General features: G+C 47.6%; 8 protein-coding genes across 8 annotated transcripts; 7 read left to right on the forward strand and 1 right to left on the reverse strand.

The window, feature by feature from the left end:
• Nucleotides 1–648: 648 nt before the first annotated feature.
• On the reverse strand, nucleotides 649–2221 carry BDV27DRAFT_7175 (lytic polysaccharide monooxygenase auxiliary activity family 9 protein). The gene has a single exon (XM_032077395.1). The coding sequence runs from the start codon at nucleotides 1925–1927 to the stop codon at nucleotides 743–745; it is 1185 nt and encodes a 394-aa protein (XP_031926492.1). The 5' UTR covers nucleotides 1928–2221; the 3' UTR covers nucleotides 649–742.
• A 1694-nt stretch (nucleotides 2222–3915) lies between these two features.
• On the forward strand, nucleotides 3916–4703 carry BDV27DRAFT_158812 (MARVEL domain-containing protein; the record flags this gene model as incomplete). The annotated part of the gene is made up of 5 exons (XM_032072769.1): nucleotides 3916–4055; nucleotides 4122–4247; nucleotides 4300–4436; nucleotides 4493–4627; nucleotides 4684–4703. 5 exons carry the CDS (start codon nucleotides 3916–3918, stop codon nucleotides 4701–4703), a joined length of 558 nt encoding a protein of 185 aa, XP_031926493.1.
• Nucleotides 4704–5564: 861 nt separating this feature from the next.
• Nucleotides 5565–7460, forward strand: BDV27DRAFT_158813 (heterokaryon incompatibility protein-domain-containing protein; the record flags this gene model as incomplete). The annotated part of the gene is made up of 3 exons (XM_032072770.1): nucleotides 5565–5763; nucleotides 5818–6224; nucleotides 6279–7460. The coding sequence occupies 3 exons, from the start codon at nucleotides 5565–5567 to the stop codon at nucleotides 7458–7460; spliced, it is 1788 nt and encodes a 595-aa protein (XP_031926494.1).
• Nucleotides 7461–8615: 1155 nt separating this feature from the next.
• BDV27DRAFT_146131 (CRAL-TRIO domain-containing protein) lies at nucleotides 8616–10238 on the forward strand (the record flags this gene model as incomplete). Its single annotated transcript, XM_032070523.1, has 3 exons — nucleotides 8616–9353; nucleotides 9548–9647; nucleotides 9703–10238. 3 exons carry the CDS (start codon nucleotides 8616–8618, stop codon nucleotides 10236–10238), a joined length of 1374 nt encoding a protein of 457 aa, XP_031926495.1.
• A 2235-nt stretch (nucleotides 10239–12473) lies between these two features.
• BDV27DRAFT_165472 (alpha-glucosidase) lies at nucleotides 12474–14222 on the forward strand (the record flags this gene model as incomplete). The annotated part of the gene is made up of 1 exon (XM_032073947.1): nucleotides 12474–14222. One exon carries the CDS (start codon nucleotides 12474–12476, stop codon nucleotides 14220–14222), a length of 1749 nt encoding a protein of 582 aa, XP_031926496.1.
• Nucleotides 14223–15461: 1239 nt separating this feature from the next.
• Nucleotides 15462–17424, forward strand: BDV27DRAFT_129922 (Cupredoxin). Its single transcript, XM_032067317.1, has 2 exons — nucleotides 15462–15781; nucleotides 15838–17424. Exons 1-2 carry the CDS (start codon nucleotides 15503–15505, stop codon nucleotides 17320–17322), a joined length of 1764 nt encoding a protein of 587 aa, XP_031926497.1. The 5' UTR covers nucleotides 15462–15502; the 3' UTR covers nucleotides 17323–17424.
• Nucleotides 17425–18994: 1570 nt separating this feature from the next.
• On the forward strand, nucleotides 18995–19736 carry BDV27DRAFT_146134 (uncharacterized protein; the record flags this gene model as incomplete). The annotated part of the gene is made up of 3 exons (XM_032070524.1): nucleotides 18995–19227; nucleotides 19406–19591; nucleotides 19655–19736. The coding sequence occupies 3 exons, from the start codon at nucleotides 18995–18997 to the stop codon at nucleotides 19734–19736; spliced, it is 501 nt and encodes a 166-aa protein (XP_031926498.1).
• A 1658-nt stretch (nucleotides 19737–21394) lies between these two features.
• On the forward strand, nucleotides 21395–24113 carry BDV27DRAFT_158818 (uncharacterized protein; the record flags this gene model as incomplete). Its single annotated transcript, XM_032072771.1, has 3 exons — nucleotides 21395–21472; nucleotides 21540–22117; nucleotides 22184–24113. 3 exons carry the CDS (start codon nucleotides 21395–21397, stop codon nucleotides 24111–24113), a joined length of 2586 nt encoding a protein of 861 aa, XP_031926499.1.
• Nucleotides 24114–24760: the final 647 nt, after the last annotated feature.

Here is a 24760-nt window from a genome sequence, read left to right on the forward strand (position 1 = left end):
TCGCGGCTGAGAAACACCTTATATACTAAGGCTGAGACAGCTTAGCAACAACTTACTATATCTAGTGTCTATTGCGCAGAGTTCATTTTATTACACTTAATATTGATTTAACTTTCTTAACTTACGAGTGAAGTATCCTTAATTAACAATAAATACAGCTTTCCCTGTCTCCCTAAATATTATATCTTTTTACCGCCAATTAACAATATCAAGGTTCACAGGAGTCAAAGGAGATTATATTACTAATTATATAACTATTCTAGCCCATTCAGATTTATGTATATTTAAGCAATCAGAGTTGCCAGGTAAAGAATGTTGGGAAACTTGGGATTTCGTGTCCTATTGAGGTTTGTCGAGTCTTATCTTTGTCTTGTGCATATCTATATATTCTATCGGCGCTATTGTCATATTCTGACAGTTAATAATTGAAGTTGGTTCTGTGGGTAATACATCCACTCGAATGTTTAGGTTTACAAACACAGGAGAGGATCTCTACGAATGGCCGTCAAATTCGTACGATGTGAGTTGAGTATGTGGATAGCGTCGTAGTGCTCCAGAGCAGATTTATTCTAGATATGTCAATAACCAACGGGAACAGAACGCGGCGGAGAGCCTAGAGTAAAAATACTCTTCAATGCCGGGCTAATTATCACGTTCACCAGATATCTTCTAGCTATCTCCCTACTCCCCCCCCAAAACCTCGACCTCCAACTATGTGCGTTGTCATACCCCAGCTCTCAATCTATTTGCGATGACCGTGGGCCCGACGATGGCGAAGGAAACGGGTGTCGCGGCGTACCTTGGCAGCAGAGATAGTCAACGTGTCCGAAATACCAGCCGTGCAGGCGGTGCCATCAGCCATGTTTTGTGATGCATCCCACTGCCCGTTCACGCAGCGCTGGAAGGCCGTGCCGCTGTTACAGTACCAGGCACCTTCGTCACTGCAAGAACCACTGAGGACACCCGAGGTAGTAGAAGAGACAGAGGCCGAAGTGGCCGTACTAGCGATGTCATCAACCACGGCCGTCGTCGAAGGAGCGATCTGAGTCGTCTGGGATGGAATAGAAGGTTCTACAGCGGCGCTCGTCTCGACCGCGACCTCAGTGGGAGGGCTGGTGATGGTTGTGGGAGTGGTTGAAGTGGTAGGGGTGGCAGCGGCAGCTACAGAGGCAGTGGCGGTGCTTCCAGCGGTATAGAGAGATGGCCCAGGCATGGTATAGGAGCTGATACTTTGCCAGATATCGACGTAGATACCAGGGTCAGTGTCCTTATAGAGGGCAGCACCCAGGGTACCACTAGGCGATGCGGTACCACTGCCGGTGACTTGCAAGTTGATACACTGGGGATAGTTCTGAGCACCGTCGAGATCCTCGGCACCATGAAGAGCAATAATCTCATGACGAAGGACATAGTAGCCCGCCTCGATATCCGTGGGGATGGTGATGCTGCGACTATAGCTGTCGTCAATCAGCTGATCCGAAGCCCATGTACCGGGGATGTTCGTGTCATCGACCAGGCCTCCAGCATCAATTTTAAAGAACTCCAGAGATGTCTTATCGACATCAGAGCAGGAGCCACTACACTTTGCTAGGTATGTAATGACCGGGCCATGGTGATCGTCGGGCCAGGTGTTCCAGGTCATTTTCACCGTTCCACCGGAAGCTACCGGAGCGGACAGTGCACCAGGAGCAGAGCCACGGTGGCAGATAATGTCGGAGCTATCGTACGCAGTTGGCGCGACATATCCATCATCCGTAGCATTGGTGGACCAGGCGATCAGTTCGGGAGGGTCGGACTCGTAGTAGTACGTGTCGACCAGATAGCCACCATAAGTGGTACCATCTACCTCAATGCTCGAGACATAGCCGTGACCCGCGACCAGCGAAACTGAGGCCAGCAACAAACTTGCTACTTTAGAGATAGACATGTTGAGTCAAAGAGAATAGATGACGAAGGAGTGAAAGGAAAAAAGAACTTCAGTCAATGAAGTATACGTAGAAATGAAAAAAAGAATGGAAGGAAACTTCACTCAACGAAGTTTCGCCGAACAGAAACAACAAAAACAGATATTTGAAAAGAGATGCTATCCAGGCCTTTCCCTCCCATCAAGGGCTTATCAAGCTATTTAACCATTTCCCTAACCTAACTGTATAGAAAAGTACCGAACCACTAAATGACGAAGTAACACTGGTGGTCTAAGCGAAGGACCACCAGTTTAATGAATCAGGAGTATGATGAAGTCTCCATTTGCAGCACTTTTGATACCATGCTGTCGCCTCCGTTGAAAAGATGGATCTAAGTGGAGACGGGGCCGCCAGCTGCTATGTCGGTGTTCCTTTGATTCTCTTGATATCCGGGGCAAAAACTTGGCGGTTGTCTGCAGACAGCACGTAAGCTTGGCTACATTCAAGCTTCTAGTCAAACACCGGCTGTCTGGGAATCACGTTTAGGGGCATTGAAATTGTACTGACGATCTAAGCGAGATCGGGACGTCGGATGCCGGTACCAATCATTTATGGTAGCCCGAAATGCTCCACCAGCTAAAACAGCCGATGACGCAGCTTTTCCTACATTGGCTAAAGGAGATTTTAAGCAGTAAGCGAACTGGATCTGCTGAGGATCTTTTCAAAACTCGGAATTTGGCAGCCTACAGTGGGTGGAAGTAGATACCTTGCAACAACGATGTTTCATTTTTTCTGGCGCCTCTACTTTCGGTCACATTTTTTATGCTCGGAACGCAGTCACGTGCCAAATGCTATCCAGCTTTGAGTAGTCAGCATTTGCATAAATCAGTGCTGAGCGCGGGTAAATATTTAACCGAGGGATTGCTCGACCGACAGCCCCGTGGCCATCCGGCAACCCCAATTGTTGATCGCTGCAACTACATACAGGGCGTAATAGGGTGCCTCACCAAGGTCATATGTAATTGTGCTTTCCAGGGCATGATAGCAGCCAAATGAACTGCCATGGAGGGCATCACCGTTAGCAACGAACGTGCTATGGCTGAGGCTCTTGGTACTGTGCTAACCCACCCCCTTCTCCCCCTGTGTTAAATCCTTTATTGAGCGGAGTTACACGCTTCCGAGATTGGAAGGACGATATGTAGCCTGGAAGAGTCGTATGACATGACAGAGTTTGTGGTTAAGGTTGGGGTTGGCAGTGACCGAGACTAACCCAGAAAGAATCAATAAGAAGTTTCCGCGAGGGTCATTGCAATCGCTAACACTGTCACGGCTGCACCACACCTAGGGTAGGTTATTCTTACTTGAGATTTAGCTAAAAGAAAGCCATGAACTGTCATGTCAGAGTCAAGAGAATAGAAATGAGAGACTCATCCAAGTAGGTCCAAATGGGAGAAAGTCAAATTGTCATCATGACGTGAACTTCGCTAGCTGGACTTCCCAAAGCAGTAATTTTAGCCCTAATGTTGAAAGAGATCCAATTAATACCTTCTAAAGGTCCTCCGTATCTCGCTTCACCATTGTTTACCATTGGAACCGGAGACATAAATCAATGGAAAGGGCCTCGTGGAACCAGATTGTCCCAGAGAATATACGGGTCGGGTTTTCCAGGTAACAGAAGCCAGAACCTAAAACTGATGGACTGGTGACATCAGGACCCAGGAAACCCCGATTGCATTGCCTACGTATTTCAACTCCAGAATGTACGTGTAGAGCATTGATAGTGTAATTGTTTTCTTTCCATAGTTAAATCAGACACTTGGTTGGCATCAACGATGACAGGTAGCGGTCGAACAGGTGATGCCCTGAGCATTCTCTCCCTGTGCATCCATGTCATTCAATGCAGTAGTGCAATTGTGGTGTTGGGTATTACAGCTTGGGCAGTTCAGCACACCAAAACTACGACGGTTATATATTCCCTCGTCATTGCAAGTTGCCCTCGTTTGCTCCCAGCATGGCCGTTACTCTAACAATATATCAGGCAGTTCTGACCCCTGCATTATACGCCATCACCTTGATAATAAGCTGTGCAACACGGCGTCGAAGGGGCAATTTCCTGCCGGTGTTGGCGTTTGACCTAGCATTCTCGTATCTGTCAGTCGAGGATCGCCCTTTCCCTGACTTCATCTCCCTTAGCTTACACTAACGCCTCCACTGTAGTTGGCTTACGGCCTTTATTCTTTTAGCTCTAGACTTCAACCATATTAGCTGTCGTGTCGTCCTCTGGAACGGCGAGACCGTTTGCAGCAGGAAGTACGCTGCCGAAGCCTTCAGCTTTATCGCATTGTAAGTCCCCTTGAGATTGCTTGAAGGGAAGGGTTCTCATTCTGTACCACAGTATCGTCACCTTGGCATCATTTCTCGTGGAGTTTGCATTTATGTATTCTGTCAAAGGCGAGACACATGCAGGAGAAATTAGGGAAGTTGGAGATAATGATGATTTGGGCGCATTGTCGCGAAATCTGCGCAACTTCGGTGTTATGCCATAGGTTGAAAGCGGAATTTGTTCGACTTTGATAGGCAATTGGCAGTTAATAAGCCCAGTAATGGCCGGGAACGACTGGGAATCCACCTCTATGCCCTTGATCTGAACCCTAAGCTTGCCCGAAGAGAGACCTATATCAATTACAGGTTCTGGTTTACCTACACATCCACAAACAATTTAGGTTAGTAATACGTACAGAGGATGTTCCGATCCTGCCGTTTCTAACCTTCGCGCAAGACGTCAGCACCGATTTGTAATGGGACGTTAACAGATTGACTACCCATCCAATCAGTCTGACAAAAGCGCTACACATTTCCCTTACCTATTAGGCAATACACTCTCGCTGGATACGCAGTCACAACCTATCATGGCTATTGTTAAGGTGGAAGATAAGAGACTTGGAACAGGAGGCAGGGCACGAGAACACGGAAGCAAACAGTAACCAAGTCCACCAAGTCTTGAAGCTATATACAGGCCCTTCTATTAGTGAAGCTTTCTAAAGCCAACCATTTTCGGAGGTGCTCCATGGTCTTCAACATATGCCTATGGTGGCAGAATAACCAGCTACGAGTTTATTGTCCTTAGCAATGAAAAGTACAATTTGGCAATTTTGCCCTCTTTCATTCTTGCAGCGACTGTCCTGTTGACTCAAGGAAAGGAGAAAAAAAAGAAAAAGAAAAAGAAAAAGAAAATAAGATGCAAATACGAAAAGCTTATAGAAAGAGGGGTAGCTTCATTATCCTCTCCTCGGTGGGTCTGTCTGCCTCGCGATCAACCTATAGGGCTTGCATATTTCGTCGTCAGCTCTGAACTCGTACCGACCCGGGCCCAAATTGGGCCGCTGTGAGGTCGGCACAAGGCTAATACGTCAAGTCTTGGAGGTCGATTATTGGCTAATATCCAAATCTCATTCTGCTATGAATAAGCCAAGCTATCAACGGATTAACTGGTGACACGCACGTGCCACCACAGATTCAGCGTAAGATCAACGCGATATATAATTGCGTCCTAGCCTAGCTCCCCGACAAGGCAAAGGGGGCAGCGTCAGAGGAGCAACCGTTCAAATATCCCGTGAAAGAAGAAACCAGCGGCAGTATCCTTACAAGTCGGAAACACACATGGCAGAGAAAACGCTCAAGAAGGAATCAGACAGGATGCACAAACGGATAATGGACAACCTAATCCAGGTAGGTGAGATAGACGATACCAATGAAGCGGGTATAGTGGATGATATTGAGCTGAACGATTATACAACTCTCATGAAAACATTGGAGGAGTTTCGGATTTTACAATATTGTATACCTGCGGAACGGCAAGGTGAGGACCCCCAGAATATAGAGAACTGTTTTAGCACAGCTGAGAGACTTACAGGCGAGTTCCAACGGATCTATTGTCGCCTCAAAAAGTACTCCGGGAGTGGCCAATACATAGACCGGGTCCGAGTTCTCCTGGCATATTGGCTCCACCACTGTTTGTCCTCTCATTTTGATCAGTGCTCCGATAATTCTTTCGACATGTGTTTGCCAAAGCGCCTCATAGATCTCTCCCAATATGGACGTAACAGCCGCATGGTGAAGATAACTGTTGACCCTGACATTAACACGGTGTACTGTGCCCTCAGCTACCGGTGGCCCAGGAAGCACCCTATGGTTCTCAAACGGAACAATCTAAAGAAGCTCTGTGAGGGTGTATCCGCCGATAGACTTGATCATTCTATTCAAGATGCCTGCGAGATAGTCCACGCTCTAGGAATTCAGTATTTGTGGGTTGACGCACTAGTACGTATGACATTGTAGTATACAGCAGCTGATACGGTTAACATGGCTTCGCAGTGTATTATTCAACCTACTGATAATGACGACGCCGATTGGTGTGACCAGGCCCCCCGAATGGCGTCTATATATGGTCGGGCCTTGTTTACAATCGCGCTGACCGACGGTACCCGTCTGTCGAAGGCTGCCAAGGACCGTCCATTTCTATACGATATGAACTCCTCCGTCCCAATGCGGGAATGCTCAAATGCTGAAACAAGATTTAAGTGGCTAATGGAAAGTGGGAACGATGACTGTAGACCCGCCGGGGAGCTTGACTTTCGCGGCTGGACTTTCCAGGAAAACTTTCTCTCGCGCCGCATCGTTAGCCTTACAAAGAGCGGTATATATTGGGATTGCCTTTGTGAGGGTGCGTCAGCGAGAAGGCCAGTGGGCGTGATGGGAGGAGTGACGCCTGACAAACTCCGTGATATTGATAATCGAAGGGTGAGGAGGTTAGCCCTGACTCCCAAACATGGAATAATGGACCCGGCTGCCTACCAACTGTGGAGGAGTGTTGTTGAGGAATATACGTGGAGAAAGTTCACCAGAGGATCCGATCGAATCATCGCGCTGAGTGGTTTTATCGAGCGGGTTGAAGCTGCGCTTCGCGATAGATATGATTTAGGCATATGGAACAATGACAAATTGCGATGTCTCGCTTGGTCAACACGGTGGCCAGAGCTTGGGCGACGAGAGGATATAGGGACGCCTTCATGGTCATGGAAACAGATCAGCGTTCCAATTGACTATCGGCTACGCCCCGGGCACTTGACACATAAGATAGAGAACAAAGCGAAGGTCGAACGCGTAGAGACAAAATGTCTTGGATATAACCAATTTACTGGGCGGCTTACGATCACCGGCGCTGTGCTCCACATACAGATCAAAGGCGACCACATCCGCCCGCCAATATACGTACAAAACACCATGACTGTATGGGATTTCAAACCTGATAGACGTCCTATCGAAGATGGAAGCTATAAAACATTGCTGCTCATGCGTTATGATACCGAAGCGCCGGATGTTGGACATGCTCTTGTTCTCGAGCCAACAGGGAGAGCGCGGGAATTCCAACGGATCGGCATGTTCTCCTTTGGAGAGTGGATGACATGTTTAGACAGTGCGCGGACATGCAAGGTACACCGTACCACAAAGGAGATACAATGCCTGGGTCATATTCAAACAATTCACATTATATAGACATGCGTTGCTAGAGACCCAACTTGAATGGCATTCTTAGTAGAGAGCAAGAAGAGCATTTATCGAGCGGAGAATGTTGTGGGCTGAGTATTTTAATACATATTGCACCGTAAATCCATTACACATCGATACTTCAGTGGAGAAAATCAACTGATAGCTTTAATGAAACATATAATCCTTCAGAATTTAATATAACCTTTTCACATATTGAGTCACTCACTAGACAAGTGGTAAATTCAAAAGAGGAGACCTCGGTCGTTACGCTCGTGTGCTTCCTACATCTATACCTTGCGCATCTCCACCTCCTGCCCAGTAAAAGTCACCTAGAGCATATCAAGGGCAAATAGAGATGCAGTATGCCTGCTAAGATCCACGACTATCTTCCTGATGACTCCCAGATGACGCCAGCCCGAGACGCTATTGATCGGACCTCTCGCGAAACACGACGGCATTTTCCCATTCGCCGATTGTGCACGGTGTCGCACATGCTTATCATCATATTCCACACCGAGAATATATACCTCAATAAGCGGAATAATGCTGTCGGGCGTTGTCATTAATTATCTGCTATCTGGGCATAAACACCAAGGGTATTTATCCTTCCCGCTAACCGCGGCTCTGATCACGATGAACCTATGTGTGGCAGCTTTGTCGGTTGACAGACCGAGAATGTAGTAATTACTCCTAGACAATATAACACATCTATCGTAGGACGAATACGTCATAAGCTATTCTGTTACGTACCCACAGCTATACAATCAACACCGCAGCCCGACAGTATTCAGACCTTCATCCACGTTCAATCCACATTCTCCTTCGGGGAAGCAGTGCGAGCGTGTGGCTTACATTCAAGTATTGGAGACAAAAGTTTAGGGCCATCCACCAATGAGCGAGAAGACCATGGTTAAGTAGAGGGGAAACCAAATATTCAGCGCTTGGCTCCCGCTTCCTCTATCGAGATCCGAGGTTTGTCGATCAGGATTGCGGGGGTGGCTTTCATATGCAACGGCCGATCAGCGAGGAGCGGAGGTTAGACTCCCAAGAAACAAATAGGAGCCCTGTATCACGTCAGTTTCGCTGGGACTGGTAGATGTTTCTCAATATTGTCCTTGGGCCCTACTGCCGCGTGCTATTATTCTCATCATCGTTAAAACCATGGCTGTCACCAGCTCTCCGGGATACGTGGGCAATCTGTCATCGGACCAGGAAGCTAAGTTGCGCCAGATATGGTCCATTATTCTGACATTGAATGATATCCCTCAGCCAGAATTTCAAGATGTGACGCTGGAGAACCAAGAGAAACGCCCTCGGTCTGTCCACCGCCGGAGCTCGTCTCTTTCCAAGACCGTGTCCAACACCAGCAATTCAAACCTTCCAAGTGACCTGGATCAGATCCTACTGGGTCTCGGGATCAACAGTACCGAGTTGAAGACCATCCGCGACTGCTTGAACAGGGCCTCCATCGATGAGATCCGCCGCAGCTTGTTAAGTACAGCCAAACAAGATCACCCCGATTCATTGCTCCTCCGTTTTATCCGGGCGCGCAAGTGGGATGTCAGCAAGGCTTTTGCGATGATGCTCGAAGCCTTGGTGTGGCGCGTGAAAGAGCAGCATGTGGATGAAATGATCGTTTCCAACAGCGAACTGCGTGCATTGAAAGAATCTGAGAATAAATCGAATCCCGAGAAGGCAAAGGCCGGTAGTACATTTCTGGCGCAGATGCGAATGGGCAAATGCTACGTTCATGGAACAGACCGTGCCGGTCGTCCGATCGGAATCGTGAAGGCACGACTACACAACCCGAAAGCGCAGAGCGAAGATGTGATCAAACGTTATATCCTGCATGTCATTGAGTCCGCACGACTAGTCTTGGTCCCCCCGGTTGAGTCTGTGGTACGTACCAAGTAGCTCCTCACCTCTACCAGAACCGCACCCCTAGGCGCAATCGATGTCACAATGAAACGAGATATCACTAACGCGACGCATTAGAATATTATATTCGATATGACTGGCTTTTCGCTCTCTAACATGGTAAGCGATTTGACCTCGACTGATCATGGTTATGGCTCACATAGTGTTCTGTTTAGGAATATGCGCCAGTGAAGTTCTTGATTGACTGCTTCCAGGCCAACTATCCCGAGTCCCTCGGAGTCATGCTGATCCATAACGCACCATGGATCTTCTCTGGTAAGCATCCTTTCGCCTCTGTTTCACCGTAGAATGGTAACTGAGATATCCATAGGGATTTGGAAGATTATCAAGGGATGGATGGATCCCGTGATCGTATCCAAGGTCGACTTCACCTACACTGCTGCAGACCTTGAGAAGCACATTTCCCCTGAGCAGCTTGTGAAGGAGCTAGGTGGAAAGGACCAGTACGAGTACAAGTTCATTGAGCCTGTAGAAGGCGAGAATGAGAGAATGGAAGATACCGTTGCCCGGGATGCCCTCTTGTCGGAGCGAGAAAAGATTGGCGAGGACCTACTCAAGGCGACTGCCGAGTGGATTGAGGTTGCGAAAGAGGACGACTCCGTCAAGATTACCGCTGTCAAGGAGCGCAGAAACGATATAATTGAACAGATGAGACTCAATTACTGGAAGCTCGACCCTTATGTCCGCGGCCGTGGCCACTTAGACCGCGAGGGTGTGATAGGTGTGGATGGAAAAGTCTCATTTTATCCCAAGACCGAGTCCGAGGTCCAGACCACGGAGACCAAAGCAGTAGCAGTGAAATACATCGCGAGTACACAGGCGAAGGTGGTGAACGCTCAAGTTTAGGATGGGGGTGAAGTTGGCTTCATCATCTTTCGTCATATACGCTATACTATTTTCTTATGCGATTTACACCTGATTATAATTATGCCTTTCATCCACAATACAAGAGATATCTGCCCCATGGTGCACGTATATTATCTCTCCAGGCTTGTGCCTAGCCATTTGACTAGAGCTACTGATCACTGTTCCTCCTTTACCTCTGATGACCTTCCCGTGTACCGAGTCTTATCGTTCACCAGACATTTCCACACCGTAGATAGCAGTTTAGCCTATTTATGTAGTAAGCACTAGGCGCTCCCTTGGATAACTAGGGTGATAGCTTATTTGGTTCTCAGACCTTGTGGAGGTCGTCTAACACAGTGAGACAGATATCGAGTAGGATCATCCGGCTTAATATTTGAGCAGAGGAATTCAAGGTCTTCCAATAGACAAAACACACCTTATCCAGATGACGTAGTGAGATGGCTCTTCTTATTGATTACACAGTTTCGCTCTATACAGGGTATCTCGGTCGCGGGTTGCAAGTTATCTAAACCCCATGGAGTGAGGAGTCTAGGTCAATAACTGCTGTAACAGAATCGAACATATCCGGTCGTATCAAATATATTTAATTGCATTAAAGCCTAAGAGGCTCCCTTCACACCCTTGTTTACCGACTGCCACTTAGATAATCCAGCTTCCCATTCCCATGGTTAACCTTTTCAACGACATCCTTATACCATCAAGAAATACTAGATGTACTGCATCAACCCATCTACCTAGTGGAGTCGAGAATTTCTTGATACCACGCTTTCTGAAACCCCTGTGCAATGTACAGAACGCGAATTGGCCCATTTTTACTTACTTACGGGACTAACGTACAACGGGCATGCAGAAATTTACATCACCAGCATTGCGCAACCTGACTACTTGTCAAACCCTAACACAACGTGGAATTGTGGATACGGCCCTGCAAGAATTGAATTCAGTATAAGGTGACACCGAATCCCCACCATGGAGATGAGTGCCGCTACATCGGTAACTTCCTCGACTCTACAATCATAAGGTGACTGTTAATTTGCACATTAATTTATGGTACGACTTACACAATGGACCTTACGTATTGTATTTCTATCCAGATGTGTTTGCAGAGTTGTCAATCTCTCCCAGCCCGCTCATCGGTGTAACCATGTGGCGAGTCAGGATCTAGGAAGGTTGGTTGCTGGGAAGAATATCGTTTTGTAGCAACAGCAACAAGAACATTTACAAAATCAGCTAATGCTGTTTGCTAGACATCCGGTATTCCTCTTCGACAGTCGAATTTGTCCAAAGATGGCTGAGATGCACTGCCCTAATGTTGGCCTTCCACTGGACTGGTCCTTGTGTAGAGGTTGTAGGATTTTCCAGTTCATTCATCCTTTTCTTGAAATCCTTTTAATGTCTAGTTGTAACACCACGTTTCTACAATTGGACTATATATATGTATGAAAATCTTGCTAGAAGGCCTAATGACGACCTATGTAGTAGATGGCATGGATTGTTAAGAGGAGCAGTTAGGTATTTCCAATAAGTCGATGCGGGGTGGAAAAGAGAAGACATAGAACTCCCGGGAGAAGACATCATAATGGAAGCCAAAGAAAAGGTTTTAATGTTAACCAAGCTGGTTTGGTGCTCAAGAGCCACATACAAGCGGGGTTGTCAATGCTTTGTGGATTCTTTGGAGAAAAGATCCACCATAACAGCCCTCCACCATAACAGCCCCAACATCTAGCAAGACATGCTTGAGTGGGAGCAGCCACAACTTTAATTCCTCAACAAATCCTGTTTGCCTCCTATGAAGGTCGCGTCCGATTGCATTTGGGAAGCTCCATTTCCATACCGATGGAAGGTTTTGCCGGTCCTGTTGCCTCTACAGCTGGCACCGGAGTCAACGCCCAATTGTATCCTGATGATCGTCCTGGAGAAATGTATTGCGCATTGTACACGAGAGGTCCTACCAGAGAGCTAGACCCACGGGGTAATTCATACTTGCGGTAGATAGGTGGGGGCTCGGGGTAATATCGGTAGCTGGGTGGGTCTCGGAGTTTTATCGTTGAAGTTGCAAGCGGCATTACACCCAAAATGATGAAAGATAGAGGATCCTATATGGATTACCCCAGATAAATATAAAAGAGGAGCTCTGGAGAGATCCCTGAGGTAGTCAGGATGCAGGCCTTTCAAGGAAACCAACATCCGCAGACATATATATCAGGTTGAAAGATGGTTCTTCTTCAGTGTACTCTACTGATCCTGGGTGCAACCCTGGCTACTGCCTGGCAATCACCGCCTTCCGCCTGGTGGAAGGAGGGTGTTGTGTACCAGGTTTATCCCGCCAGTTTTAAGGAAAGCCGAACAGAAACAGCCATCGGATGGGGCGACATCAAGGGCATTATCAACAACCTCGATCACATCCAATCACTCGGTGCAGACATCGTCTGGCTTTCTCCGTTTCAGAATTCCCCCATGAAGGATATGGGCTACGATATCAGTGACTACGACTCAGTCAACCAGCTTTTTGGTGGCAGCCTTGAGGATATCAAGACATTCATCAGTGAAGTTCACAAACGCGGAATGCGGTGCATCTTTGACCTTGTCATCAACCACACCAGCGACAAGCACAAATGGTTCAAGGAGTCCGCCAGCTCTAAGACAAACCCCAAACGGGATTGGTACTTCTGGAGGCAACCACAGTATATAAACGGATCCATGTACCCGCCCAACAACTGGGCCGGCAACAATAATGGCAGTGCATGGAAGTATGACGCACAAACCGGGGAATACTACCTCAACATCTTCAATCCCTATCAACCGGACTTGAACTGGGACAACCCCGACGTTAGACGGGCAATTTTCCAAAATGCCTTGAAGTACTGGCTCGACATGGGCATCGATGGATTCCGCATGGATGCGTTCTCTATCTTCAGCAAGGCGCCCGGGTTGCCCGATGTGCCTGCCAGCGACAGCAACTTCCACGATGCCAGAGACCTGTACTACAACAACGGACCACATGAGCACGAATACCTCCAGGAGATGAACCGCGCAGTTCTCTCCCACTACGACACATTCACTGTCGGCGAGTACGGCATGACAGATAACATGAGCATCGTCCAAGACTACGTAAGCGCATCCCGCCGCGAAGTGAACACCATCTTCCTAACCAACATGTGCGACATCGGCCGTGAGGGGTACGAATTCGTCGGGTGGAACTTCACAGGTTGGCGAGAGGCAATTAACTTCACACAATGGAGCGGTAGTTCCTCTGTGGGTGACGGCTGGAACTCGGTATATCTTGAGAACCACGATCTCCCGCGGTCGATCAGCCGATTCGCAAATGACGCACCCAAATTCCGTGTCCAAAGCGGAAAGGCACTTTCTGTCCTTCTGACGACACTTTCTGGCACCCTGTTTGTCTACCAGGGTCAAGAAATTGGCATGGTCAATGTACCGGACACATGGACCATCTCCGACTACCGAGACCTCAACTCCATCGCCTACTACAACAATGCAACTCAGCACAGAGTCAGTTCCAGTGAGGCTCTCGCGAACCTTGCCCTGTTGGCACGAGACAATGCGCGTACGCCCTTCAACTGGGATAGTAGTGGAAACGGGTTTTCCGTCAACAAAACTACCTGGACTTCGCGAGCCAACCTCGACATCAACCTTGCGGACCAAAAGGACGACCCGAATAGCGTATACAACTTCTGGGTGAGGATGCTACGTCTACGTAAGGAACAGAAAGATTCATTCGTGTACGGTGAATTCGAGTTTCTCGATTGGGAGAGCGAGAGTTTCCTGGTATACCAAAAGACGAGTGAGTCCAATAAGATGGTCGTGTTTATTAACTTGTCCACTGGGGCAGCCAAGCCACCAGTGGCCACTCCCGAGAATGCCGATTTGCTTGTGCACACCCATGACGACCATTCTGGGGCTGTATTTCAACCGTTTGAGGGCAGAGTGTATAAGCTGTGAGCGGCTTAACAAGAACCTAAAGCATCATATAACTTTAACTGGTTTTCCAAATAGCGAGTCAAATCATTTAGTCAACCGTTATGCATTAGTTCCAGTGTATACTTCAAGCATGACCAATATTAACTTTACTTAGAGAATAACTGGAGTCAGAATAGCTAGCGGCTTCTATATATCCCAGAACTGCTTGATGACATATCAGAATCCGTACATAAAGGACATCACTTGTCTGGTAACCAAGTCAGCAAAGTAATTATGAGAGTTCACGTAGCTAGATAGATGATGGCGATGTTAGGTCCTATCAATATCCATTGATTCTTCTCTCCCACTGTAGCTCCTAAGCGTCAATGTGTCTCGTTGTCTACCACTAGCATTTCCTTAGGTGTGATACGAGCCATATTCAGCATTGTGCTCTGACCTACCTATCAGAAGTTGTGTATTTGACGAGAAACAGACATCGGTTTCTCATCTATAGAGCCAGATAGGAAGGAATCCGGAGGATGTTTATTCCCGGTAATTCTCTGTAACGATGTCGGTACCTAAAGCAAGGGTGTTGTCGGACTAATAGAGTATCTGCTGCTTATGAAGCAAGATAACAATCTCTAAATCATGCGAAGTGAGAGATCGATCAGGACATCGAGCTATCTGAGTACTAGAGTAGCAATATCTTCAAGCATGAGTTGCATGGATGATAGCCCATCCTTGCACAGGCACCAACTTCAAAGAACACCGCTTTGCATCCATCATCTGACCAAAGCATGATGATATAGCTAGTCTATGGATATACCAACAGATCCATTGTAGACTGACTTAGGTGGAGGGTTATATTCTTTTTACAGAGATAGAAGATCGCGTTAACGCGTGAACATGCGGGTATGGTAGTATTGTATTACCAATACTTTTAGGAATGCAGGAAACGCTTAACAAATGCCAAGAGCTCACTGGAACAATCTAGGGATACTCGCCAGCGATCCCCAGCCCTCGGGCAAGCCATGGCCAGTCGACGTTCCAGCTGAGCCCCACATCGTACTTGGAAGGCCTTAAATTAGGGATATCCCAGTCATATCTCTGCGCTGTGTTGGCGTTGCCCAAAGCACTGACCTTAGTATGATCTGCGCTCCTTAAAATAACCCCTAGCCAAATGGGAGTTTTTGGGCACAGCCGCATCGATAATGTTAGTCTTTATAAATAGTAGCTTAGAAAGTTTTTCCCTTCCCGTTGGATTTTTATTTTTTTTTTTTCTTTCATGTTCATAGCTGGATCTATCTTCAACGACTTTGATAATGGGGCTCTTGTCTCCAAGGCTGCGAGGCACATTGCATACACTCTGCCTCATTCTAGGGTTTGCGACAGCGACTCAAGGACACCTTGTTTTACATGATGACTCCTTTCAGCCCGACCATATCCTTCGAGTGACTGCTCAAGATTATAACCAGGCATGCATGGACCGATATTCAGTCGTGATAAATGGATCGCTTCCAGGCCCCCAGTTACATATCCAAGAAGGCAAGGTGAACTGGATTCGTGTCTATAACGACATGGAGGATTTGAATGTTACAATGGTACGGAACTGGTTCCTTTCCACTGAAAAATAAAGTTATATTCACAACGATCACAGCATTGGCATGGTCTTTCTGCATTTACGGCGCCCTTTTCCGACGGTACTCCCATGGCTAGTCAATGGCCTATTCCCCCGGGCCACTTCTTTGACTATGAAGTCCGCCCTGAGGTGGGGTATGCCGGCACGTATTTCTACCATTCGCATATTGGCTTCCAGGCCGTCACTGCCTGGGGTGCGCTTATTGTAGAATCGGCCCAGCCATCACCATACGAGTACGACGAAGAACGCGTCATTGCTCTGTCAGACTTCTTTACTAAGACGGACGAAGAAATCGAAAATGGCCTTATCTCTACCAACTTCACATGGAGTGGAGAGACTAGCGCTGTCTTGGTGAACGGTCAAGGCCGATTGGCCACTAATGCTACAGGGTCCTGCAAGCTGGCCGCTATCAGTGTCGAACCCGGGAAGACATACCGTCTGCGATTTATCGGGGCAACAGCTTTGTCGTTTGTCTCGTTGTCCATAGAGAGCCATGACGTGCTGGAGATTATCGAAGCGGATGGCCACTATACTAAGCCTTTTAATACCAGTTACTTGCAGATAGCTAGCGGCCAGCGGTATAGCGTGCTCCTGAAGACAAAAACCGAGGCCGAATTGCAACAGGCGAAGTCCCGACAATTCTATTTCCAACTCACCACCCTGGGCCGGCCAACCGTCCTGACAACCTTCGCAGTCTTGGAGTACCCATCCTCCACCACGACTGACCTCGTTACTGTCCCTGTCACGCCTCCCCTCCCCGTAGCCAATATCACTTATGGCTGGCTGGACTACGCGTTAGAGCCGTACTATCCGAATCTGGACTTCCCCACTGCCGAGGAAGTAACCCGGCGCATCATTATCAATGTTCACCAGAATATCAGTGATCGCACCATCTGGCTTCAGAGCGGGTACGACTGGGTGGAGACATTTCCCAAGTCGCCATATCTAGTCGATGTCTATCAAGGTACACTTGACCTCGACGCCTCGTATAAGCGGGCGATTGCCAGCGGCTTTGGATTTGACAATCAAACCCGTCTCTTCCCCGCCAAGTTGGGGGAAGTCCTGGAGATTGTCTGGCAAAATCAAGGTGCCGTTAATAACGGTGGTGTTGAGAACCACCCATTTCACGCACACGGTCGACATTTCTATGACATCGGTGGTGGGGATGGGTTGTACAATCTGACAGAAAATGAGATCCGTTTGAAGGATACCCATCCGGTATCTCGCGACACAACTATGTTGTATGCGTACCGGAAGAAAACGACTGCTCTCCAACCATCTGGCTGGAGAGCGTGGCGTATCCGTGTTACGGATGCTGGTGTATGGATGGTACATTGCCACGTCCTTCAACACATGTTAATGGGCATGCAGACAGTCTTTGCCTACGGCGACCAGGTGGATATTAAGGCGCAGTCTGGCGCACCTGACGAAGGCTATCTGACGTACGGTGGCTCGGTATATGGAAATACCACGCATTCCCCACCCGTACAGCATTTCTTTTGATTGGCTTGCCAGGCATGAACTAAGACTTGTGACTTGTCAAGACTTATAATTGAAGTTATGATATCTAATAGCGAGTAATGATTACAGTCAATTTCTACTTCTATCTTTGATTGGGTAGGATATTCTATACAATTAGAGTAATCTGTATACTCTGTGACTCAACTCTTTCTTTTCGAAACGGAATTTTTTAAAAAGGCTGTAATAAAAGTCCCAATTCTAGAATCTAGATCAGTTTATAGACTCTTAGCGTTATTATAAGATAGAGTGAAGCAGTAAAGTTGTTAATCTTTATCTGATATCGATTTATTCTCCGCTTAAGTAAATTTTCTGCCGGCGGTATCAGCTGGTCAAGGGAGGGATACAGTTTAGGATAGGAAGGGAATATCGGAAGTATAGTATCTATCACATTGTCAGACGAATGTGTCAAAACCAGCGACTTGTGAATCTGAATCAATCAATCAAGATTCTATTGACATGTTCGTGTCTAACTACTGAACATCTGACTGAGTCTTTACATTAAACTTCAAACCACTGCTCATGTGGGAGCTGGTTGTTCGCAATATGATTGCTTTCCGCCATATGTACTAGATATAGGAAACACTCTCTCAATGAGACGTTACCCCTGTAGTTTCCATCTTCCACCTCTTTCACTTCAGTGCCGTTCCTTATGGGTCTACTGAAAGCTATTGTCCACTCCCCGCCTATTATCTCTTGTTTAAAAAAAGTTTTTCTGTCATACGTGGACAAAAACCCATACTTCAACTTGGCCGTAACCATGTATCCAACAATTTTACCTTGTTATTTAAGTTAGTGATATCGCTATCTATATCTCAATTATGTTTGTACATACCAAAAAGTCGTCGCAGGTGACGGTGGTTTTGGTATGCGGCTGCAAGATCATGTTGATCTATCCATGGGGTTTTTAATTCCCCTACGAAATGCAGCAGACTGTTGAGATCCATAATGGCCACATCCGGTACTTTTCCTTTTATGAGCCTGTCACCAGTGGACTTGTAATCCCCGAAGCGTGTCTTTGACCCAGTCGCCGCGAGGACGGCTGTCATTGCTTGTGACAGCCTCTCAGTAAATCGAGCTTGTACACCAGTCTCGTCCCCGACAACGAATTGCTCCTTAGATAGTAATGTCGGTTGTTTGCTCGCTTTGAAGCCCAATACTGGACCCCCGTTCCCAAGGTTTAACGCTACAAGATTCTGCCTGGCCTTTTTCTCAAAGTCGCCCCAAGGGACTAATGGCCCGATGAAAGTCTCGGGATGCAAAGCATGGGATTTAGTCTTGTGTATGCCGAAATTAAGATCTGGCAAAGAGTCTCTTTAATGGCCTGCTTGGCCCTCTGGGCAATTACACTTGGCATTTTGAAGATTGGTTTTGGCTTGGGTTTCCATACTTACTTTGGTATCCTGGCTTACTGCCTACTACAGGGGAAATCAATTCACTCTCAAGACTCTGCGTCGCGCCCATAACACGCCGCGACATATACGTGCGCATGCTCTAATTTACATAATTATGTTAGAGTATTAGTCACCCACTGGAATGCATGGTAGCTTGACGTCGTGATGATAAGTTTTGGACTCCCCCGCGCTGTCTAACCCGCGTCTTTTGTTCGACACCCATGCTCCGCAGGATATCCCTCTCCGCCATACTGAACTACAAGATGGATGATAATGGAAGGGAGTTCTTTGTAGGTTGGGAGTCGAAGGCTATTGGTCTACGTGTCGACAATATTTCGAGTACGTGGGTGTTGGACGAGAAGCTGGCTGAACTGTATCATCAGCACACAGCTTATGAACATCATCTGCGTCCGAGAGTAGCGGCGGCCTACGGAACTTTCAGCTGCCATGAGTTGAACGATCCATCATGTGAAGCGATAATCAAGGTTTTCATGCAGTACGTTCTCGTTGCCCTTTCCTACATATGATAAGTCCTCATCCGCGACAAGGATCACGTACGATGGGCTGGAGTACACATCTCCAAGTGAAAGAGCCCGTCTTGCCTCTCAGAAAATACCTAACTTTGGGGAATACCAATTGGAAGCCCTCAAGGTCCTTACCGAAAATGCATGTAGCTCCGCCCCAAAGCTGCTACACGTGAAGAAAGATGAACAGGATCACACGGGCCCAGTTCCGGGCGGTTTGCTCCTTTATCTCCTGATCCAACGCCCCCCAGGAAAGTATTTGAACCAAGAGATCTTCTGGAGTATGGACAGACAGGGTAGAAACATGGTCCGTGTCGCCTTCAAGCAGGCGTGGTTGTGAGCTTTGCCCCCTTTCCCTCGACATTCAATATTTTCTAACAATATTATCCTGGACACTAGGGACTGCGTTGGCGCTGGGTTCAAGCCAGCCATGTCAGCCACCGAGAATCTCATCTGGGATGATGATAACAGCAAGATGTGAGTGCAGTGATTACAATTATATGCTAGAAATTATTTTGTTGCCCTGAACAACCAGCTAACATAAGACCTGTGTACACCTTGAGCAGTTACATCATGAACTTCGAGGACGCTGATCCCTCGGATCAGAATACTGTCTGGAGTGATACGCAGTGGATTCCCTGGGATCTAGCAAAGGTGCCACGAGAGTATGATTGGGTAATCGACGAAGCTATCCGTCCGGACATGTCACAGTGGACTCTTTGAGATAGGGCAATGAAACTGTTGGGAGTCGGCCACGAATATTCTATCTGCAGGGCGTGGAACTCGGTTCAATAAAGGATTTTTCTTCTTCTAAAACGGCTCAGATACCAACTTTAGCAAATCTAGAGTGGACTACGATATTGACGAAATGCTCGCAGACACTAGGGGGTAAATTGACTGAGTGTACATATAATAAATGAGATGAGTATACTAGATAAAAATAGCTGTCTGTAGCACCGCCTTTCTTAACGCCATTGCATATAGATGCCATTAAGAAACACTGGCATCAGCTACTAGAAGGCAAATCTAAATGGAGAATACAGACATACAATAGTACTATGGACCTTTATTTTTAAAGATAATTACACAATTCTGTCCGATTCACAAAGTATGATTGTAATTTGGCCCATCTTCTACAATAAATGTGGTAATACAGGTCACTGTAAATGTTATTTCTCACTGTTGCTGATTCTTATTAAGGATCTCAGCCCCATTATACTTTCTATTAGTGGGGACCTCTTTATATCCCCCGGACATTCGATTGGTGGCGGTAGCTGTGTTTCACAGAAAGATAGCCTGTCCTGTAATAGACGTTGTATCTAAGGTATACCTAATATATCCTATTTTCACAACTTGATCCAACCGTCCTTTGACTATTAAAGTGTAATATGTGTAGGCTCTTGTAACTACAATGTTCAAACCTACTTACATATTCTACTCTAGTTGGATTCGGGCTCGGAACCATGAAGCATAGACAGGACTGATGAGCTCGGTTAATTGTATGACCAAGTGTAAGGAGACGGGGCTCTTGGCCTTGTGAATAAGGACTCAATTATTCGTAAAACATCGCTATCCTTGATGTATAACCTTTAGTCTTCTTTTCAATGTTTTTATCCTATAGAACCATCTCACAGGTACTATTGTACCATTCATTCTTCTTCTTGGGTGACCGACAGACAAAAATATCAACTCAAAGCCGTTTCACCATGTTGTATCTTGGGATCGAGAAATGTGATACGACCAGAAGAATGACCAAGGGCGAGTGTGGAGTTATAAGGCGCACTGCTCTTCGCGCGGTGTTTTCTATCAAGATGACGCCAAGGTGTTGGAATGACAGGAAACAAGATGTGACCTGGTATGTATGGGTGAGTAATATGACGGTTCGTACGGGTCGGGCCGCCGGAATGGGCATCTGTGCGCTGTGTCAGGTCTCGTATCAAGATGAATACGGGGGAGGTATCATACTAGATGCTAAATATAGCAGTGGCTACCTAGAATGAGGCTAGGATGTTGCCCTGCTGTAGTAAGCAAAGCAAGTGGGGTAATAATGATCATAATCACAGCCTCACCTGCGTGTCACAGACACTCGATTCTGAATGATTATCAGTTGCTGAAGGGGCTCCATATGCACTGAACGACATGCCGGAGGAGTCTCCTGTCTATAAAGTGGTGGTTCTTGGCGACGGTGCCGTTGGCAAGACTGCCTTCACCCTCCAGGTATGCTCCAGCGTGGGACTCGTTGAGGCTGGTGAGTCACTAATGCTGAAGCACTTAAACCCCCCAGCTGGTCTCGCAAGCCTTCGTCGGAATATACGATCCAACCGTCGAAGACAAGTATCATAAGCAGCTCCTCGTCGATGGCCGGCGATGTGTGGTGGAAATTCTAGACACCGCCGGGCAGGAAGAATACTCGGCGTTTCGCGAAATGTGGATCCAGCAAAGCGAAGCATTTATCGTGATGTATAGCGTTACCTCGAGCATGAGTTGGGAAGGGGTGAGGAGATGGCTGCAGCAGATCCGGGCAGTTTGCGAGCAAGTTACGAAAAAGGCAGGTCTACCACCCCCAGTGTCGCTCTCAGAGGTGACGTGCATAGTCGGTAGCAAGACCGACGATGTTGGAAAGCGGACCATAAGCACGCAGGAGGGCTTTGCCCTGGCGAGGGAGCTTGGATGCCCATTCTTTGAATGTTCCAACTTTATTTACGACCAGGTCGAAGCGCCAATAGTCGAAGTAGTACGCAAACTCGAGCTACAGAGAGCCAAAATCAACAAGGTCGACGCCATCAAAGCTGAGGTTGCAAAGATGGAAGCCGCGATCAAACCGACCACCAAATCGCTCCACGAGTCGCTCGGTCGATTCCTGTTCTCTCGGTTTCGTAAGGGCGGTTCTCGAGCACTCGTATCCTAACCTCAGTCGCTCACATATAGCACCCGACTTCCACAACAGGTTCTTCTGTGTCAGATGATGATCCAGGCGGTGCGTTTGAACAAGACAGCAGAGGTAAGGCGACTACTGGCGATGGGGGCAGATCCAAATGGCATCGCAGGGGTTGAGAGCAGTCCTCTCTCGACTGCCGCGGCCTTGGGCTATAAAAAGATGGCAGCTCTACTGCTAAGCCTTGGAGCAGCCATCAATGCGCGTGATGCGCGTGGGGCCACAGCTCTTGTGCTGGCCGCCTCTGAGGGCCATTTGGCAGTCGTGAAGTTGCTAGCCGAGCAGGGTGCGCAGATCAATGCTCTAAGTAATATTCAGGGAACGCCTTTGATCGCAGCAACGTTTCGTGGTCATGTCAAAATCGTCTCGTATCTGGTTCAGCAGGGAGCAAATATCAATGCCCGAGGAAGCCAATACACGACAGCGCTTCATACTGCCGCGGTGGTAGGCAAGGAAGGCATGGTTGGGATATTTCTCGATGCAGGTGCCGATTCGACGAGCCGGGATGAAGAAAATCGCAGTGCATTGTATCTGGCAGCATCTCTAGGTCATGTTGCAGTGGTTCAGTTACTTCTGCTGCGCGGTTCCACGGCGATCATTAATGAAGTCCATTTCAAGTATGGCAGCGCCCTGGATGCAGCCTACGCCAGTTCGCACTTCGCCGTTGCCAAAGTGCTTCTACACTTTGGCGCAAAAGAGTCCCTCAATCCAGCATCTACCTTCTCGGTCGCTATTACGAGTGGTGTGGAACACGAGGATATAGGCCCGGCTAGTGATCCTTCCGGAATAGTAACGACTTTGCTGCCTTCTTCAACTGGTAGTGTGTCGGCTCGGTCTTCCAAACCAACATCAAGCGACTTCGCTCGTCCCAGCCACCGTGATGGCTTTAAGATTGCCATCATATGCGCCTTGCCCCACGAAGCCGATGCTGTCGAAGCCGTATTCGATTGCTGCTGGGATGGTGACGGCGAGCAGTACGGCAAGGCCGAGGGAGATACAAACACGTACACTATGGGGAAGATCGGGCGTCACCCCGTGGTTCTTGTACACATGCCCAGCATCGGGAAAGGCGCGGCCTCCAGTGTGGCGTCGAATGTGCGGAATAGCTTTAAGAAGATCGAATTAGCGTTGGTTGTGGGAATATGCGGCGCAGCTCCTCAGACTCCCAGCCACGAGGAGATCCTCCTGGGCGATGTCGTGATCAGCGATGGAATCATTCAATATGATCTGGGCCGGCGTCTCCCTCATAGCTTCATCCGGAAGGATACTCTGCTAGACAATTTAGGTCGACCCAGTCCACGCATCCGCGGTCACCTAGCCAAGCTTCGCGGTCGACGGAGCCAAGTGCAACTGCAAGAGGAACTTATTCTTCATCTCACCGAATTGCAAGAAAGGTGGCCAGACCAAAGTCTAGAATCTCCGGGGATTGAACAAGACCAGCTATTCCAATCGACATATCATCACCAGCATCACCGGACACCGTGTTCTGTCTGTTCCGTTAACGTGATAGAGGATTACAAAGATCACTTAATATGTCAGGAAGCCCTGCACATGACCTGCGACGAGCTCGTTTGTGATCCGAAGATGACCATCTCTCGCATTAGACACCAAGTCGCCCTTGATGGGAATGGAACCATCACGCCCCGCGTCCACTACGGACTGATTGCTTCCGGGGATAGTGTGATTCGCTCCGGCGTAGATCGAGATATCCTCGTCAAACGAGATGGGGTCATTGCCTTTGAAATGGAAGGGGCAGGGGTCTGGGATAATCTACCGTGCATTGTTATTAAGGCCGTTTGCGATTATGCCGACAGCCACAAGAATAAACACTGGCAGAATTATGCAGCTGTGACGGCGGCAGCTTGTACAAAAGCATTTCTCAGGACGTGGGTAACGAATAATAGTAGTACGACCCTAGAATGAGTATTCCGTAGGAAAGCAACCTTATACCATAACATAGAAATACTCTACATAATATATTGATTTATAAGGCTAAAGCTCAAATTTATCGACTCTTAATTTAGTAGCATGGAAGGGCAAGGACACACAGTTGGATGCCGCCGAGATATTGATCGAAGCAGTTTACATCGCCATTGCTTTGATATTGAGAGAGCCTAGGACAGGTCTACCTGGCCACCTACATAAGACACGGGGGTCCCAATAGCACAATTGGTACCAAGCAACAATGAGGCTATTCAAAAGAGAGGTAGTAATAGTGATCCTGTCATAAATAGGCAGTTGTGATCGTAACTTTTCGGGAAATGCCAAACCCTCACCATCGAGGCAACGCTGATCCAATTAGCACTCCACTTAACAAGAGAGCCCGGTATAGCCCATGGCTAGCATGAATCAGTATGAAGTCGGACCGGGCGTCTAGTACTACTTTTATATGCTTCTCTTTGTAGCGCTGTGTATAAGGTTTCACTCTCATCTTCGTCCCGTTTGCCCTGTCCATTACTTTTGCTCACGGCCAATTTTTCTTTGTCCCCCTTTTCTGGGGCTTAGACCCTGATGTTACAGATCCTGATGCTAAGGCCCAATGCCATAGCCGACGAAGAAAAGACGTTGGA

Source organism: Aspergillus caelatus, assembly GCF_009193585.1.
Source record: "Aspergillus caelatus strain CBS 763.97 unplaced genomic scaffold BDV27scaffold_114, whole genome shotgun sequence".
NCBI lineage: Eukaryota > Fungi > Ascomycota > Eurotiomycetes > Eurotiales > Aspergillaceae > Aspergillus > Aspergillus caelatus.

Excerpts from the sequence above, each read along its gene's own strand:
- BDV27DRAFT_7175 (XM_032077395.1), bottom strand. The coding sequence starts at position 1,927 with ATGTCTATCTCTAAAGTAGCAAGTTTGTTGCTGGCCTCAGTTTCGCTG.
- BDV27DRAFT_129922 (XM_032067317.1), top strand. The coding sequence starts at position 15,503 with ATGGGGCTCTTGTCTCCAAGGCTGCGAGGCACATTGCATACACTCTGC. Across the intron at positions 15,782-15,837 it reads AGGATTTGAATGTTACAATG|CATTGGCATGGTCTTTCTGC; the intron begins GTACGGAACTGG and ends CAACGATCACAG.